Source organism: Pomacea canaliculata, linkage group LG5 (assembly GCF_003073045.1).
Source record: "Pomacea canaliculata isolate SZHN2017 linkage group LG5, ASM307304v1, whole genome shotgun sequence".
Lineage (NCBI taxonomy): Eukaryota > Metazoa > Mollusca > Gastropoda > Architaenioglossa > Ampullariidae > Pomacea > Pomacea canaliculata.
Window position 1 is genome coordinate 13,524,790 of NC_037594.1, and position 19,850 is coordinate 13,544,639.

At 43.6% G+C, this 19,850-nt stretch overlaps 1 protein-coding gene across 2 annotated transcripts in view; it reads left to right on the top strand.

The window, feature by feature from the left end:
* The first annotated feature begins 5,299 nt into the window (after positions 1–5,299).
* The window catches only part of LOC112564395 (homeobox protein Nkx-6.2-like), a 41,305-nt gene continuing 26,754 nt past the window's right edge, over positions 5,300–19,850 (top strand). Inside the window, exons 1-3 of one of the 2 annotated variants that reach the window (XM_025239170.1) lie at positions 5,303–6,877; positions 8,629–8,637; positions 17,006–17,181. In XM_025239170.1, coding sequence (XP_025094955.1) covers positions 6,274–6,877; positions 8,629–8,637; positions 17,006–17,181 — 789 coding nt within the window. In that variant the 5' untranslated portion in view covers positions 5,303–6,273. Of the gene's footprint in view, positions 6,878–8,628; positions 8,638–17,005; positions 17,182–19,850 lie in introns of both variants that reach the window. The other variant, XM_025239171.1, reaches the window with a different exon arrangement.

Consider the following 19,850-nt stretch of genomic DNA (forward strand, 5'->3'; position numbering starts at 1 on the left):
CTCTCATATTGTCTTTCTGGCTGACTGCAGATCCATCATCTAGAGTCTGTAGTCCTCCAGCGGACAGCTGGAACAAGACACAAAGCACCTCTCTCTCTCTTTCAGTACATGAGAATGGCTGTACAGTGGATCCCTGTACACGGCGGCTTGTCAGGAAACGAGGAGGCAGACAATCTCCTCAGGACTGGCAGCCATTTGGAGCAGCCAAAGCAGGCAATCTCCTACAATGAAGTCAAGGCTTTAGTTAAGCACCATTTCAAGTGAACACAACTCTTCAGACGACCAGATGCTTCGCCTGAAACGCCACCAACAGACCATCATATTCCTCCCGCGCAATGGAGACTACCAACTGCGTGTAAACATGTATCGCCCGGGACTGTCATAACAATGAAAACTGCTCATTCGAGATCTCTGAGCACATCCTGCAGCTCTGCTCATTACACAGACAGAACTGTGACTTCAGTGAGTCACACTGGAAAAAAAAACAAACTCTGGGGCATCAAAGATGGATAAAACAGCCCTCTTCATAATTGCAAGAAAAACTGAAAGTCTGACAAGTATGATCCCTGAAATTCAAAAAGACAGAGGTGTGGACATTTTCAATGTTTATGCATGTGTGAGTGTGTGTGTTTGCGCACGAAAGAGACGTGGGGCGTAATTAGAGAGTGAGGAAGGAAGAGAGAAAGAGAAGCGTGACGTGAGAGAAAAGAAAAACGTGACCTACTAAACAGGAGACAGGTACACAAATGCATTCACCTGCAGACCAGTCCAATACATAACAATAGTACAGTGAGCGCCAGTTTTACTACCCAACTGTTTCTTTATCTTGTCGTCGGAACGAGCACAGCAGACAGGCACTTGTTATATAATTCTGTGAACAGGTAACATGTAAACTATTTTCATAACTTTTGTTGTCCTAAATCTATCTATCCTGCAGAAGGGATTATTAACAAAGACTATGTGATTTTTACCCCTAAATACTGTATTCTGAATCAAACATAGTTATATAAAGTATGTAGCCTGCCAAACAAAATGAGCTCTAGTAAAAATTACTTTTTAAATGGAGATATATATTTTTTCCCTTCTTTTTGTTTTTATGACGATCTTGCATTCTTATTTTGAAAGCCTATGTGCCAGTTATAAGCCGTGTAAACGAAATGTAAATAAGTATAGTAATAACAACATTGCGTTTTTTTAAAATCTTGATTTCATCATCTGTGCACTTACGTTCCCAAAGGCGAGGCTTTTACCCTCCAGTGTCCTTGTGTTCAGTTGTCAGCCCATGTCCAATAAACTTACATAGGTAGCTTTGTAAATCAAACGTTCTGCTTGTGCTGCTGGACCAAGTCAATGACATTGAAACCACTTTGTAGAGACATATTACCCGGTTATTTTCATCCAACTCCAAGAGAAAGGTGACCAGACGTTTCAGGGGCGAAAGCGGGACACTTGCCGATGATGGTGTCGTCACCGTCAAAGAACGCCGAATCAGCGTACGGTATTCGGATTTTTAAAGACAAGCGGGACATTTGATGGACTTTCCAGAAAGCCAGAAAGCGGGACATTGGGCGTCCCGCCCGATGAGCAGGCGGGACACGAGGTCAAAAGCGGGACGTCTGGTCACCTTATGCAAGAGTAAACGTATTCTTGCCGCTCTGTCCAATGATTTCACGTAATTATCAATTCTGTATTGTTAATATCATATATGAGTTTTTTTTTAAAAAACAACTAGCCATATTTCTATTATCTTTCTTATATCAGATAGTTTTCTCCCCTCATTGTGTGACTGAAAGGACGCATTTTTGTAAATGGTTTGTGCCCCATTAGTGCCCCATAAAGTTTGCTGCATACAACATAGATGAGAGAAGTAATGAAACGAGATAGACGAGTAGAAATGTTTCCTTTACAGTAACTGTGCATTCAGTTTCATCGAAATGTTTCTCAAAACATGGAAAGGGTTGTTGGACTCTCGAGACTATTCTTGGCGTCATGTCCAATCTGCGTAGTCCTCCACCCCACCCTTGTCGGTATAAAAAACCACTTTGCGTTGCACTTGAAGCAGGAAAATGTAAGTGTAACCGAATTACATCCAATCGCAAAGAAAATAAATGACGGCAAACCTCGGGATAAAAGTGACCTGGGTGACAAATAAATTGATTTTCGTGCTGGAGATTGAATTGAGCCTCATTTTGTCGGCTTGTGAACCTCTTGATTCTGCGACCATGACGAGCGCTAGGCCCGACTTCAGACGGTCACAGGCAGTATTCCCTCCTGCGCTAGACCAGACCCAACACCACACACACTACAGACCTCATACACGATAGAGACATTGTGAAAGCATCTACATAAGCAAGTAGCTTTTACCGTGCACAGCTCTTCGCGTCTGCTGAAAGTGTGTCATTCCTAGCCTAAAACTTACAGAACCAGTGTGCATGTGTTAGCAGTTCTTTCCTAAACCCCTCCCTCCCCCCCCCCCCACAAAAAAAAAATTGGACCGCCTTCAAAAGAAATCTTACTAATAATCAAGAAACAAATCATTTTCCACTGTATTTATTTTCATTCTGTTATTTTCTACAGAATTACGTCATGTTTATTTATACTCATTATTATTAACGGAAATTCATTCGCCTTATCTCGCTGTTTACCTTTCTTTCTTGAGGCGCGCGTGCAACCGCATCTGAGAGAACAAGTAACGTAGAGGGTGCTTAGGTATGCATAAGACAGTCGGGTGAGGGTGTGATGGTTGTGCCCTGGTGACGAGTCGTATATCGCACATTCACCCACATGCTTGCAATAGTTTCACTTAGGACACTGCTGAACAGAGCACAGTTGGTAACGACAGGCGACTATCCCCCCATAGCACGGGTGTGTCAGACAGAAAGGATAGTTCTAGAGGTAGAGAAAATTGTGACCTTGGTCAGAAATACTGTATTTTACTGTATTTTATTTGTTTTGTTATATTTTAAAAGAACTTAATTTCTCTCCAACACTTTCTTCGCTCTGCTATACAAAACAAAGTTAATCAGGTTAATCACCTGCCGAGTGGGATAGGAAAGTGGCAGGGGATTGATTGGAAGAAGATTTGCAGGAATTGAAGGAGCATGACGACGACGACGACGACGACGACGACGACGACGACGATGGTAGGCGTGAGCTGAGCCACCATTGGGCAGTAAAAGTGGGGGTAGGGGTATCTTAGTCCCATCTTTTCAGCTTAAATTGATTACACAGCCGACTTTGGCCGGAAAGATTTGGCCATTGATTGCTGTGTCGCTCTTGTAAGGCTTGTATGTGCAGGCACAATGCTTATTGAGAGAGCACCAATGGTGGTGTGTGTGTGTGGGGTAGACTAGAAGAAAATAAGCGCGTGCTTTTTTGTGCGTGCGTGTGTACGTGGCCGTGTGTATGCTCGAAGGAAAAAAAAACAAAAGCAAAAAACAAAAACAAAAACAAACCAATAGTACATATATATTCCTACTTACTAATATTAGTATATGTTTTGTAATCGTGTGAATGTCCAAGCCGATTTGTAGAGAGGACAGAGCCTCTGGACACTGGAGAATCATTTATTTTCCTTAAAACATTATATTTACATTGGCAGTTACCTCACGTCAAATCAACTCCAATATTTTCTGATAGAATCAACACCTCTCGCGCGAGCCAGCAGACATCTAAACAACAAAATCAGACGGGCTAGTGTCCAGGAACTAAAAATAAACATCATCGTCTCGATTTTCATTTCCTCGTTTATCATATCTTCCACAGATTAAAGACTAATTATGTTGGGCCCGCCGTGCGTGCTTGCGGTGCGGTGAGCAATAGGAAATGAAATCTGCGGCCGGCCATCAGGTGCCGAGGGTGGTGTCGAATGGAGCTCAGGCCAAACTTGGCGATAAATCTGCTGGACCCGGGGTGACCCAAGCGCCCGGGTCCGCGTCTGGGCTCGTGAGACCTCGTTGCTTTTTGCCCCTCTGTGGGCTTGTCAGCCCCCTCGGCGCACCTCCCAAGAAAAACAGTGGTCTGGATGGGGAAAAGCGCAAACGTTCGTCTTTAATGTTGCATTTGATACCGTGATTTGTGGTTTGGAATGGAATAAATTGTACTTTTTTTCCAGGCTATAAGATCGATTTCTTTGCTGCATCTCCAAATCACCATTTCCACTTTTTCTTAAAACGTGGAAAACTTTGTCCTAATACCTTTAAGCGATAATGACAATATAATAATTGCTTCAAAAAATGTGCTCGGACGCCAAGACTTGTCTTGCTGATGTATTGTTTATGAAGCTGCTTAGTTAATCATCAATATAAGGTGAACACGTTGCTTATGTTGTTTGTTGGAGAGTTTAATTTTCTTTTTAACACACGCTTGCTAGTGTCAATGTTGGGCAAAAAATGAAAAGTAAGGTCTGCTGTTGCTCTAACCCCGAATTGAAAAGGTTTTTTTTTAAGATAAAAGGAAAGAGTATATAAATTTAAGCTATAAAACAAGAATGATAGTGTTTAACTAAAATTTAGATACCCATATATTTACAGAGCTAACAATTTTAGCTGACATTTGCAGCAAATCTATTCAAACAAATGCGGATTAGAACTATTCCTGAAGGAGAATGAGGAAATGGAGAAAGGAAAGGTAAAATAGATGTATAAAGCATATATGTGATGTGGGTGCGTGTGCGGGTGGCTCAATGCATGAGATGGCACAATTTTGCTGGACACACCAGAGTGTAAGTGTGAGTTCTGGGGTGAGTAAGCGCTGTAAGTTGCAGCTGACCAACAAAGACAAAGAACGGTAGTCTGCTATCATCTTCTTGAGAGCTCGAACCTGTAGAACGATGGACAGCGACGGAGAAGCAGAAAGATTACTCGGTTGAACGATTTCCACTTGCTTTAAGCGCCTTATCCGGTTGGTTGTGGGGGGCATAACGCAAGCTGTCCTCACAAGGGTACCTGCTCCCAAGGTAACAGCAGCCAGGACCTGTGTGCAATGATGTACCCGAGAGACTCGTTATGTTCATTTAGACAAAAAAGCTACAACGTGAAATCGAACAGTGAAGGTCCATTGCTCTACAAAGTCCATTGTTTACACCAACAAAAAAATCGAAATCAATCGTGTTGAGATTGAGAGGATTTTGAAGTTTGGCTTCATGACTATCAGCCAAAGCTTCTAAGGTTTGGCCGTTTCGTTTTGTGATTAGGGCAAAAAAGCAAACGAGCCCCATATCTTTTAAGTGTTGCAGAAATCCCGTTTTCCCAGGCGTGGCTAAGATTGGCAGGCAGCAAAGCAGATGATAGGCGAGCGTGCCCGCCGCTGTCACCGCACCGTCTGCTTCCCTCCTTGCCACGCGGCATTCCGTTTGTGCTGGCCTGAGGATACTGCTGAGGAGTTTACTCTTCTCTCATATACACACTACCCCAACACAGCTTTAACTAGAGGAACATCACCGCACGAGCTAGACAGAGGGCTATGAAGAGGCGTCTCTGCTCTCGTTAGTGTAGAATGTTTGGATTTGAGACTTATCGATAGCTTTTATCGTGTCTACCTTTTCAGCCAATTGTGGCTCATTTGACGCAAAAGTAGTTAGGGGGCGGGGCCAGATACAAACCAATGAGAACTTGCGTTTTTAAGGAAGGGGCTGGGCTTCGCGCGGAGAATAAAGCAGAGACTGCACGGGAAACGGTGAGTGATGAATGAGTGGGTGTTTCTTGGAGACCTGCGAGAAATCGTGAGGCGGTGCGTGTTGTAGGGCCGGTGAACACTGAAGACAGCGGGCAGTCCGCACACAAACATACGCACACTGGCAGTTATCTACGGCACCGCTGCCGGTGCGACCGCTGTTCAGTCCTGGCGGCTCATTCTCACCACGCGAACAGATTCGCGAACGCACGAACGCACGACTGGGCAGACTACGGTGCTGCGCTGGCACAGGAGTGTGACAGTCTCCACCATTCGAACGTTCACGACAGCAACGACGACCTTTGTGAAGCACTGAGGACCTCAAACGGGAGCAGAGACGGCCTAAGTCCTGGGTGTGGAGGTGGTGGCAGTCGTGGTAGTGGTGCTGACTTGAGTGGTTGTGGTTATAATGTGGTCGCTGCTGGTGTCGGCGGTGTGTTTGGCAGAAGCGTGACGGACACGGCCTGGGAGCTCCCAACACGTGGTGGTTGTGGAGGCGGCGGTGGTGGCAGTAAGTGCTCAGACGAAGGCGACTTTTCCAGTGGTGACAGCAACAGCTACAACAACGCCGTAGCAGCGGCGGCAGCAGCAACAGCAGCCATGCTAGACTACTGTTCTAACCTGGGGGCCGACCCCACTCAGCCCCCTTACGGCCATCACCACCTGAACCACCACCACCACCATCACCACCAAAATCCAGCAGCCAACTCGGCCGTGTCGTCGTTGCTGAACATGAACATGAATATGAACATGAACATGAACGTCAGCATGAATTCCGCCGTCTCGGCGGCAGCGGCTACAGTGGAAGCGGCCAGCAGACAAGGTGTATCCGGGGGACAGTCGGGCAGTCCGGGGGTCGGGGGTTCCAGTACAGGCTCGGGGGGCAGTGCCTTCGTATTGAACAGTCCGCCGCTGGCCGCCCTGCACAACCTGACGGAGATGAAGTTCCCGTCCTCCTCCTCCTTCATGTCGCAGTCGGACTACCAGCAGACGATGAAGCAGATGCAGCTGGCCATGTCCGCGGGCTCCACGCCGCACGGGATTAACGACATCCTGTCCCGACCACACGGGCTGTTACCGCGTCTGGGGTCGGGCATGTACCTGGGCGCCCCGCAGATCCGATTCCCAAAACTGGCCGAGCTGCCGGGTCGCCAGCCCATCTACTGGCCTGGGGTCATGACTCAGCCTTGGCGACCCCCACCTGGTAAGGATGTAGATTGTACAGAATGGAATCCTCTGGTCAATCATTAACTTACTAGCCGTGCGTTCTAACTTAGCGATTCGTATCATACACCAGACTAGTCAACATCCTGCTGTCAGTTACAAACATCTGTTGTTAAGCCTCTGGGCTCGCTGATAATCCCCACTCTCTCATTTTTCTCGCTTGCTTCTTATCCTGACATTCAGTGACATTAATCATCCCCCCCCCCACCTCCAAACTCTTTACAGAACAGAAGGGTTGCACTGACCCTCCCCCATGCAGTAGGCTATGATCTTTACTGAAATAAACTACAAACGTCACATTGTTTATCTCTGTGCCCCGTTCCCGAGTCAACGGTTCGATTCTTGACAACTTGCTCACAAGTCTATATCACATACCTAAAATCTGTCAATCTGTTACTGCAATATGCTGTGATTATAAATCCTAAACACTACTCCATCATTTCCAAACTTTCAATGGTTGATAATAACTATTATTTTAATAATTTATTATTGTTTTTTGAAAGACCGTTACAAGGTTCACATGTTAAATTTTGCACTTTACAGACACTGGCGTCTGCACATTCTACAAATGCAGTTGTGTAATACCTTCGTACTTTTCTCAACTCGCCATGTGCTGTGGGGCATGTCAGGGGTTAGGAGCAGAATGAGTAGTTGATGTTACGTTCAGCACACACACACACAAGAAAAGGGATGAAACAACCTGTACATCAGCCCTGTATCTAAGCTGTTTTGAAATATTATGCACTCGATTTATCATTTCCTGGGTGGTTTTGTGTCTAAGAAGGCGAAGATTGCGCCAGAACGTGCGAGTAAAAATAAATAAAAAATAAGGTTGGCTGGCAGGCAGGCAGGCAGGTAATAATACAAAGGAATAAAAAGAAAGTAGAAGAGAGAAAGAAAAGAACACAGTTACTATTTACCTATCTCTAGACCACACGTCGTCCTTGTTGTGGGTGGCACAAGTAGGTTATTATTAGCAGGGCATCAGTAGGTGTGTATCGTAAAGTGAGCGCTACAGGTAGACAACCTCGCGAGTTAGGGTGGATCTGTTTTTTTGAATGAATCGTGTGTAGAGAGCCCAGTGATTATAACCGAGGCCCATTTTCAGCAAATTGGCTGGTTGGTGGGTGTAATTTATTTACACTTCATTCTTGCAGAAATTCTCGTTTCATGTTTAAAAATGTCGGCTGCACAGCGCATGTGCGTAGCTGTCTTCTTCATTCCATGTTTACCAACTCTGTCGATACGCGTGTTCTCACTGCTTGCTCCCTTTCAAGCAGTATCTTACCTACTGAGCCACATTCCTAAGGTTGCAACAGTGACAAGTGTGTTCTGCGTCAGACATAATGTGGTGGGCAAAGTTGATTTAGCACCTGTCATACTATAGGCGAAAATATTTGTCGCACTGTCGGAGAGTTACCATGTGTTTTGCATTGGCATGGTTCTTTAATTTGCTGTATAATTCTATAGTGTTGCTATCTTGAAAGCATAGGTTAAAAATCTCTATTTTAGGCATGGAAAAAACATGTCGAAAAATAATGCATCTTTTTTTAAAGTGTTACAGTTAACAATGTGATTTATAAAGGTTCTCCTTTTAAAATTGCTGTGAAACTTAAACAACATTAAATTAACGTTTTGTGATTATACGATGGTATATTGAGTCCGGAGACTATGAGCTTCGGTATTCCGTGCATTGATGTGAAAACTGAACAACAGACTTTATGATTTCAGGTGGCGTCAGTGAGTACATTTATTTCTTATAATACTTTATGACAATTCAGTGAGTGAGGTGTGTGTGTGTGCATGCGCATGCTCGTGTATGCATGCATTTCTTTCTGTGTGTGTATGGTGGGGTAGCATGGGGAGGTAAATGTGCATGCGCGTGCATTTTGACATGTGTGCGTTTGTGTGTGTGCGCGCACGCGTAAACAGTAAACAATGGTTTGTATTTAAATGATATGTTAAGCTGGTACCCTCAATTAAAAAAAGGATGTTATTTCTTTGTGGTGGGTGCAACGTCTAGTAACTCTTGGAGCTAAAAATGTTCATACACAAAAACATTCTAGCTAAAGTGCTTCTCCCGAATAGCCGTGATTGGAATTTCCTTCCCTACACTGAGAATAAAACAGAATAGTACATCATACCAGTCCCATTTTTTATATTTGCAACATAAAAAACGCCTCACAGGTGTTTGTGGTGCATCAAGACCTTTTCTTCCTTTAGTTTAATCACTAGAGTTGTTGCACGCTGATAATATTTTGGGTCAGGCTTTTTTCTCAGCTTTCTAACTGCAGACTTTCTTCTCTAATTTATTTCTGATCTCTTGTTAGCGCAGTTCAGGTCTCCATTTCCTTCATAAGTAATTCAAAATGTGAGAGTTTCTTTTTTTTGCCTTAATAAATTGATATTATTCTAGACGCTACGGATTTTGCATTTCGGTAAAAGTTTACATATCGAACGAATTCAAATTCCGCTTAACTCTGTGGAGTCCTTGCTTAAATCTTTCATATCCGTAGGACTATGCCACCTAGCACCAAACAGTCTCCTCCTTTCGCTTCGACCACCCTTTGATTGGAGGTCAGTTACCTAGGTCTTCTTCTCAAATGCCTACTTTGCAGCTATTTCATTAACCCTTACACTTTGGACATGGAGATGACATGTAACTAACAGTCAGTGAAGTGCACACACGAACGTGCCATCTTCGCATAGACACGAGTTGAAGAGTTTTTTGTGGATGCAATAAGATCTTTAAAAACAATTCGAGGATAGAGTATTTGAGTTTGGTCTGAGATACCTGCCTATTTCTTCGTCATATTGTGATGTGGTTTGCTTAAACACCCCCAAGTGTTCGCTATTCTCACTTGCGCAAAAAGACACCTGGAAGAACTTAGAACCGTTTGAAAACAAACTTTGATTTTTAAAAAGTAATAATAATGAGGAAAAGTTACCGGTAAAGGGGATGTTTGGCCTTTCATTGCCATGGAAAGATATAAGCGAAGACTTAAACAGATTTAAGAGGAAGTAGAATTCGTTAGATATATGAGATTTTACTTTCTTGTGTTTGTATTCACCTCTGTGTGTGTGTTGCTCGTTGCTGGCGGGCTGAGAGTGGGAGTGTAGCGCTGTCGTTAGTTGGTTGCACATTCACACATTCTTACTTGCTTTTGATTGTAGAACGTACTTGGATTCAAATTCTAATTTCTAAAGTCATTAATAGCCATTTTTCAGGGGTTTTTTTTGGGGGGGCGGGGGGTAGGGAGGAGGGTTGTTGTTGTTTTTGTTGTTGCTTGACCATCATATTCAATGTTTTTCTTTAAACTGTCGTTTCGCTACATTTTCGCTTCTTGGCCTCGTCTAAATTCTCCCAGCACGCAAAGCATACTCAAGTGCACTTAATCCCAGCCATAGAAACACAGCCGTTACAAGCTTGAACTACCAGCTGGAAGGGGGAGGGAGGTTGGAAAGGGGAAAAAATCTGCTTGATGCATGGCCCGAGTGTAAGGAAACTTCACAGGGGCATCTTGTCAGTCTATTGCCACCCCATCACAGCTTCTTATTTCCTCTCCTGTGTTGCCGGTGGGGGAAAGACGCGTGTAATCGCTTGTTTTCATTGTCTGGCTCTTAGTTCGAACTGTTTTTCTTACCTGCAGATGACATCTAGCCGATGAAGTACAGTGTGGTAATGTTAGGTAATTCTGGCACTAGTTCGCTAAGAATGTTTTGCAAAGCTACACCGCTCGAAGCCGTTTTACTCTTTTTATTTTTTTTTAAACACATCCTTCGTTTTCATTTCTCCTTCCCCTATCTCTTCTTCGTTCTCTTCCTTTCCCGTGCTATAACTTGTTTTGCTTGTATGACTCACTTGCTGCTCAACAAGTGTTCAAGACACATGTAGTCATTTTCTGTGTTGTTTTTCACAGCCTCATCGATCCGCAAAAAAAAAAAAAAAATCCATACTTTTTTTTAAAGTAAAGCAAAGGAAAGGAAGTATTTGCCGATGTATATTCATGCAGCGTTCTCTGGCCCAGTATCAGTCTTCAAAAGATGCACATTTACATGGTTTGCATTGGCTAATATACAGGCATACGAGGTTTTTTTTCCTTCTCCTCTGGAAAAAAGAAAAGAGTTCTACTCCCCTAGTTTTCAAACTTTTCCAGACGAGTACCCTTTCGAAAATTCAAATTGATCGAGTACCACCTCCCAACCTTACCCCCTACGAATATCTATATACACGTACACTAGTCTAGGACTTAGTCTTAAATTCGCCGGTATTTCGCATACGATTTAGTGACAGTGATTTATTTTGGCGCATGGTGCTCGCGTACCCCCCGTCACACCTTCGCGGACCATAGTTTGAAAATCGGGGTTTTACTCTGTTCTACTCCCATCTCTGTTCATAGGGTGTTAGTCTTCTTTAACTTCCTGGCGGAATGACTTGTTTGAGCTTTTTTTTCTTTTATTGTATACATTATAACTCGTTATCTTCTCTGCTTACCTGCTGATATGCTAAGCTAACTACCACAACGAACTGTACTGAGATTTTAAAATACAGATAGGTTTGGCCTTAGAGATAAAGGGTTACGATCGGGTGTATTATTCCAGTGGATTTACAATAGGTAAAAATTCAGCTTACTGAATTACGACTTAACCTTGTCTATCATGACTGTTATCGACTGATGGTTTTTTTGTTCAGACTCAGACCAGTCAGCACAAATTTGACAACAACAGCGATATTATTTTTTTTCCCCCTTCGCTATATTGCCTCGACATTTGTAGACGGTAGTTTCATCTATCTTAACGGTATCAAAAGTGTGCAGGTTAAGCCTACTTGTGTAATGTAACGAACATGTTTCTCAGCCGTTGGCGCTGTGTGCGGGCACAGCTGCAGAAATTATGATGTGGTTATGACGTAGTTATGACTTGGCCAGCCGCGCTGCTCCCCTGCTGTTTCGTCTACGGGCCGTATGGGCGCGCATGAAGACATCAACAGTTTTGCCCGTCCCGCGCTTGCGCCGTAAATCTCCTGGCGATGAATTTCTCACATGCACTGATAGCTTCTCCGGCACGGGGACCGCTTCGAATCCGAAAGCTTCTGGAGTTTCAATCCCTGCACCTCGGTGGAAGCAGAGGGGAAATTAGAGCAAGCTATTGTTTTAACACCATAAGCACATCATTAGTGTAGGGGACTGTTCATGGGAGGTGATACAGCTTGTTTCATACGGCTCATGGGTAAAATATGCACAGCCCGGTGTCATATCCATCAGCTTAAATTGTTTTATTTACATCCGCATCACAAAAGGCTCCCCTACTGGTCTTCTGTATGGTTGAGTCTCTCTTCTTTCTGCTCGTTATTTACAGTTGTCGCTCATCGTCTCTCGTTGTATCCTTCAACACCCGTCAGGGTGTTTTCCTGTAAATGCATGTACTACAAAGTCTTGCTTATAACAGCTTGTGCCAGAAAAGAATTTAAAATAAATAAGCGCAGTTCTTTGCATTCTTCGTAAAATATTATCTTTGTGTGTGAGAGGGAGAGAAGGAGAGAGGAAGGCGGGATGTGTTTTACGCTGAGAAAGAAAGAAAGAAAGAAAAGAAATGAAAGAAAGAAAGAAAGAAAGAGGGTAATTGAATGGAGCAGAGAGGGAAAAAAAAGGAGACAGAATCAGGTCTCGGTTCTCTTCAATATTTAGGCCCGTAAAGGCGGGGGAGGGAGAGAAACAAGCAGACATTAGGCAGAGTAGTACAGATCAAGATAAAATTAACAGAAATGAAGACGCCTGATAATGTAGGTGATGATGGAGTGACCAAGAAAAGAGCATTGACGAGCCAGACGTGCTGAGTGTAGGCCCCACAGAGCGCTAAGACTTGCCGCTCCCCACACACCATGCGCACATGTAGGAGAGAAGAGCGCGTGGAGGAACACGACTTCCTTCATTACATTGCCCGTGGAACAAGGGTATATAGTTATTTCACGCCTTGCTACCAAGCCAACGGCAATACGAGAATGTTTTTATAAATGAAGAGGGTTCCTCAAGCAGACAGCTTGCGACCATGCATGGGTGGAAGGAGAAAATGGGTCCTCTCTTTCTCCCACCCACAGGAGGAAATGGGAAGGAGGAGGAGAGTGAGACTTTGTACAGCCTCCTAGGCTACCCTCTCCTCCTCTCTTTATATATTTATATAGTTTAAACAGTATACATATATTTTAAAGACATTAACACACACGATAGCATTTTAGAACAGAGGAAAGTAAATACCCCAAGTAAGGTAGCGTTAGGAAGATTGTTTGCATACATGCACGTGTGTGTTTGTACCTTTTTATGCCATCAGAACTCGCACCACTATAAAGCAGAATTTAAGTTGGTAATTAGTGGACATCATTTGGTCAGTGTTTAATTGTATGTTTTGGAGATACAGTAAAGAGAGAGGAATTACGATGTGAATTTCAGGGTGAGGTAAATAAATGAGCTGGTGTGAGAGAGATGGATCAGAGAGAAGTGGGAGAGAGTGGAAGGAGGCGTGTAAAGACACTTCGTATGTCTTTTTCCCTAAGGAAGCATATTGCAGTTGTTGCTGTTATCATCATTATTTTCTAAAAAGTCATAACAATCAGCGCAGGATGATTATTAAAAGTATTTTTAATTTGTATAACACTTGCTTTTACAACCATTTCAACATGTTATGAACTATTAACCGTTGTTTTATGTATATATTGGTAGAAATTTACCTATTAATAAGCGCTACGAATCCCAGAAACAAATCAACGGAAAAATAAAATTCCGAACCTCTCACATCTGTATGTTTCTGAGATTTCTGGAAGGATTGAGCTTGTCTGGCTTCAATGTGTTGAAGTAATTTTGATACTAAATATTACCGGAAGCAATTTGACAGGTGACTATCTATTTTTAACTGGCTATGGTATCCGCTGGAAATAGCATTACGGCAAGACTTTAGTCTTATCAATGTTCAAATTGTTACTATACAGGGAAGCAAAACAGTATGTAAAGTATGTAAGAGAGATTAACTGTATGTAGCTGCTGACGAAAGAGAGAGCCTTGTCACTGTAAGCTTTTTAACCGAACAGCGATCTTGTCACGACCTTCGATCGACTGGTTCCACCCTCTCCCACCCCCACCCCAATCCTGTACCGGCTGCTAGACTTGGCTGGGATCTAAAACTCAGATGGCCGCCGCATGGCACCTCAGCAAAATTCAATCTCCATTTGTGTGGGGTGTTTTAACACCCCTGGGGGAGCCAGCTGTGGATTGGAAGCTAATGAGGCATCGTCTTCAAGGGTCTTCAACTTCCATATCCAGCCCACATTTCCGGACCATCATCCACCAGTTGCTCCTGTAAGAGGAATCTCCGATAATGAGCTGGGATCATCAGGGGGTCTATGAATCGCTTTCTCCTCTCTGACTTCAGCAGCAGAAAGATCCACCTACCCCCCACCCCCATCCACACACACCCATCCCTGTTGTGGTGATGACCCGTCTCTCTGCTTTAGTCTTCTTATGGCATCTCAGCAGATGAGGTGGAATTGTTGTTGCAGGGAGGGAAATGTCTTCTCTGTGAACAGCAGAGGTTGTCCCCTCCTCATCTCCACCATCCCTACTCGTTCGTCGGCAAGGAAAACCACTCCAGAAGAACCGCTTGATGGCGGGTTTGTTTACGTGCTTCCTTTGCTCCCATAGTCTCTCCTGTCAGAATCACTGCCCACAGGGAGTTCCGGGAGGAACCTTGTTAGTTTAAGGTGGCAGCGAAAGCGACTGACTGCCTGAAGATGGCTCCGCTGTGCGACAATTTCTCCTACAATTTCGCAGTACACTATACATTAGACATCACATCCGGGTAGTGTCGGATGCCTTAGTCTCTGTTGCATGCTGGGTAGAGTTCATTCCACCTTCTTGTCTGTTTCGTGATCTGAAAGCTCGTGGTTTTAGCCCCTACTTGTAGACTATCGCCTCTGTCACTCTTTTCTTTGTGTTTAGCACCCTGCCTGTTCGTCTTTGCCTGATCGTTGTCATAATGTTTTTTTAAATTTTGGGTTCCTCGGTGTCTATGTGATTTCAAATTTTTTAATGATTTTAAATAATTCGAGAGGTGAACCGGACAGAGTGCTAAAGAAGGGGAGTGGAAAAGTAGTTATTCCCCCCGATTTCTGTTATGAGATTTACTTTTCTCTTATGAGCTTTTCTTTTCTGCCAGCGCGTGAGAACGAAGCAAAAAAGTGCACTCACCCTTCTGTTATCAGGTTAAAAAAAACCTTCAGATGACCCCAGACACCTGTCCTTATATATCGATTTGTGAACGGGAGCAGGGGGATCAGGCCCTGAAGAGGACTCATGTCAGATTAGAACGACACGGGTCCCCCTGGTGTCACCTAGCTTTATCCCCCTCCAAAAGTCCTTTCTTCCCCCAAAGTCGCGCTGGCTGTAGCCCTCCTTCCAAGTGGCATTGTTCTCTAGCCGTCTCTTTCCTTTCTTCTACACTAAAAATAGCACACCCCGTTTTAAAGATCCGTGAATTTTCTAACTTTTCAGTGTGAAACAAAACATGGTAGTGCCGTCTAAGGTTCCTAAGTAGAATTTTTTTTCTCTTTTATTTTGAGAAGATGTCAGGCTAAGATAATATTGACTGAAAGAAAAGGGTACTGTGAACCTCTAAATATATCTTTCGTGTGAACACAAGGGAGAGAGAGAGAGAGAGAAAGAAAGAAAGAAAACGAATGCGTGAGAGGAAAAGACGCTAGAGTGTATGGAAGCAGTTTCCTTTTCTTGTCTGCAATGAAACTTCCCCTTCACGCTACCGATCGCGAAATTTTGTCGCCCCTTTCAGTGCCTCTTTTATGCCCAGTACTAAGAAAGATTAGATACCTTGCAATAAACAAAACTTAATCTGACAGCCCTACTGATAAAGCACCTTGCCTTTTCAAGCTAACAGGGGCTAGGTCCAATGAGCCTGCAGATTTAATCATGGCGATACCTAGTCCCCTCTAAGATAAACCACCTCCGACGCCTACAGTTATACAAGACAGTCTTCTGCCTTCCCCACCACCTCCCTTACTCAGCCACCTCCCCCTTCCATTTCTCATTTCAATCAAATTCATTTTGCAGTCTCGTTTTATCAGCATTTACTTCACATAAAAGAGAGAGAGAGAGAACGTGTGTGTGTGTGAGAGAGAGAGGACTGTGTGCGAGCGCGTGATACTTTGATACTTTTCATTCTATATATTAACCAAATCATTTTAGTTCATTTATGACAAATAAACATATGCACATGCCGACGTGCGCCCAAACATGTAAACACAGATCAGGCATGATCAAGACCTGTCTTCATTCTTCCATTTCTCCTGTAAATTTCTCCCGTACCCTTCCCACCCCAACCCTCCCCCAGCCTACACTCTCCCTCTCTCAACACATACTCTCTCTTTCACGTTAGTAAGCGGCTGTCTTCTACTTTTATTGTGCACGGATAGGCAGGAAAAGAAAACAAAGGTAGCCGTTCAGTGACTGAGAAGACGCCCTGTATCGACCTAACTTGGCTATTTTGTTAACCCTAACATTTTCAATTCTGAAATATTAACCAAAAGTAAGTAAATAAAGCAAATAATATGTTTTCCCTTAGAATTGTATTCTCTTTTGTTGTGCACTTATTTGTATACAATTTGTAAGTAAATCCCCTGAAGTTTACATCCTAGTGAAGGACATGCTCACTATCGCCCAAAATAAACCAGAATTGTTGGGCCTGTCAGCTGCCGAATCTATCCACGTGCTCCCACAACGACAGGTGGCGGTCAGGGGACGACTGACTGAACGACTGATCCTACTGAATAGTTATTACACCTTCGAGAGTGGCCTTTAATTTGCGCTATTCATGTTGTACATTTGCATTTTTTGAGCTGGGCTTTAATAAAATACTCAATGGATTTTTTTTAATCAATTATGAATTTACACGAAATTTCTGTGTGTGTGTGCGCGCGCGTAACTGTAAAGACTGTTTCAAATGTTTGTGGGCGAGCGCGTGCGTGGTGCTTGCGTGTTCCATGTGAGTGTCTTGTGGCGTTTACTCAACACCTATCTCACGTAGTTGGATGTCGTTGGTGTTGCAGCGCCGCAAGGCGGTGTCATCGTGGACAAGGACGGCAAGAAGAAGCACACACGACCCACATTCTCGGGCCAACAGATCTTCGCCCTCGAGAAGACATTCGAGCAGACGAAATACCTGGCTGGCCCAGAGAGGGCCAGGCTTGCATATGCCTTGGGCATGTCCGAGTCACAAGTGAAGGTCAGTTGGCCCATGTTGTCTTGTCAGATATTGCACTGGTTTGGATGCACGAGTGGTGATGGTGAAAGTAATGATGCAAAAGTGGTAGTGGGGAGGGGATACTCCAAACCAGGGGTGGGCAAAGTTTTCTTTTGGCGGGCCGGTCTCAAAATTCTAAACTATCCGGCCAACCGGTAAAATCAATCAATCAATCAATCAATCAATCAATCAATCAATCAATCAATCAATCAATCAATCAATACAAAAACAAACAAACAAAACCACTTCAGGTGTCTACACATCATACCTAGTGATGATGGAATGGACAACAAATGAGTACTAAAATTTCATTTTTTGACAGACAGGCTGGTCAAAAGACGCTTACTTTGTTCTCCCCTGCTCCAGAACGTCCTCGAAAATATGGGATCTTTAGTGATTGGGTTTACAATTATTCACTTAATAATCTTCCTTTGCATCTTTCCATCCACCCATAAATTTTTCATTGAGCAACAAAACACGTATGTTATGATATTTTGTACTGCTTTTTTCTGTAGGTTGAAAACCCTTTCCTAAAGAAATAAACAGTATAAAAAGAGTATACGTGTGCCGAAAATAATATTATATTGAGGATGTCACAAAAAAACACATTGCCACTACTTACTGTAAGTAACCTCTCTGACGCCTTTCGGGTAAAACAACATAAAGCAAAAACACGAAAGAAGAAGACATGAAAGAAAAAGGTAGAAGAAGTGGTAAAAAAAAGTCCTGCCATAACCTTTCTTCTTCGTCTTTTCCTCAGCAGTTCCTAAGTGTTGGTACGTGCTACCACGGTCAGCAGCAGAATGACTCGGAGACTGCAGGCAAAACTTTCTGCCTTTCAAATGAGCGCGTGTAAAGTGTTGTAGTTGATGTGCAAATGGAACCAAGCAGAAACGAAGCGTGGCATTGACAAATGCGAATGCATTTGTAACGATCTGCCTTCGCAGGCGGCGGGCCGGTCAATGCTTAGCGCCCATAATGCGTAGCCCTGTCAGCGACATTTTGCTGGCGGGTTAGGACCATCTACGGCATCTTCAGAGCAACGCGTAAATGGAAACATACAACAGCGGCGAATTGGATTCCCTCAGACTTAAACGAAGTTTTATGAGCGTGTCCACATTTTCATCATGGGAAAATTTCTAATTCTGAAGCCAAGGAACGGCTTTCAGAAAGATGTTTTTAGGCGATTGAAAAAAATTCCAGAGAACGGGAGTAAAAATTTACAGAGAAACCTATACGCTTTCGCACTTGCTTGTACACAAACATACACGCTCTCTCTCTCTCTCACACACACACACAGAGGCGAGGCACTGGAGGGAAAAATACAGTCATGACTTGAGTGCTGTATGCTTGACTGGTACAGAAGATTGTCCGCGGCCAAGGGAGGTGATGGCGAGTTTATCGTGTGTGCGGTGATGGCAGGATCGGGACCCGGGGAAAATAGTGGATGACATCGGAGTGATTCAGGCTAGCCGTGTGTTGGGCGAGCTGTCAGCCTACAATGCTGACTCTGACAGTAATCACTGTGATTGATCTTCTTTGTCGCTTTCCTCTCTCATATTTTGCCTGTCTGTGCAAATGAGTTGCTTGTTGATTCTGTTATTATTGTTATTTTTTAACACTTTGCCTGTGCTTTGCGGACGTAAACACAAAACCGGAATTGAGTGTTTATGTGGTTGTTTTGTTGGTTGCTCTCTCTTTCTAATCGACACCCGCGCGCGCGCGCACACACACACTATATGCACGCACGTCTGGGTATGTGCATTTGTATGCGCGAAGAAGCGAAATAATGTGAAAGATTTTTTTAAGAGCTCTATTTTGACCTTATACTCGATAAGAGTTCAGGTTAGCGACTAACACAACTCAAGTATGAAAAAAAGAGCAAAGGTGTTGCTAGGGCAACCTGTCGTTACTTTTCAACAAAAATACAATGAATAGTAATTTGCAAAGGCGTTGATTTGGTCACTTAGATGTCCTGAAGGTGTATCAGGGGAACAGCACTGTGTTAAATGGTGTGATTTGTTTAGTTAGTATCTTGCGATAAATTGAGCAGTCATATGAAGGCCGCGTACAGTCCGGAACTTCACTCTGCACAATAAAAGTTCTCCTAGAGTGATGAGGTTTTTGCTTATTCCTCGTTAGTCCTTGTTACTTCTCGAGGATTATAAGGCTGCACTGCTTATTCCTCGATGTTCCTATAAAGTTGTGGCTATATCATTACAGAAGTATTTTAAAAGATGAGTATAATTAAATAATTTTATTTTAAAAGGCACAGGTGTGTTTAGGAAAAACCCTCTTGCGACCCTCACATGGCCTCCGAAACGTTGTGGTTTTTGTGGAACGTAATGCCTTGTTTTCGCTTTGTCTCTCACCTATGCGCGTGTGTTCATTCAGAGAGAGAGATGGATGAAAGAGACAAATTATAATGTACCGGGTTCAATCAGTATGCGGAATAGCAAAACGCTCGACATACGCCACGTGTTCATTTGAACTAGAGACGTAAAGCCGGGATAGCGGAAGACAGAAAAGTGGGAGGTAGAGAGCCGACAAAGCGTGGTCAAACGGGTGTTTAAAAAAGAACTTCATCACACAGATCCGGGTAACTCGTCGTGCAATCACAGTGATGACGGGAGCAAGCTGTATCATGTACA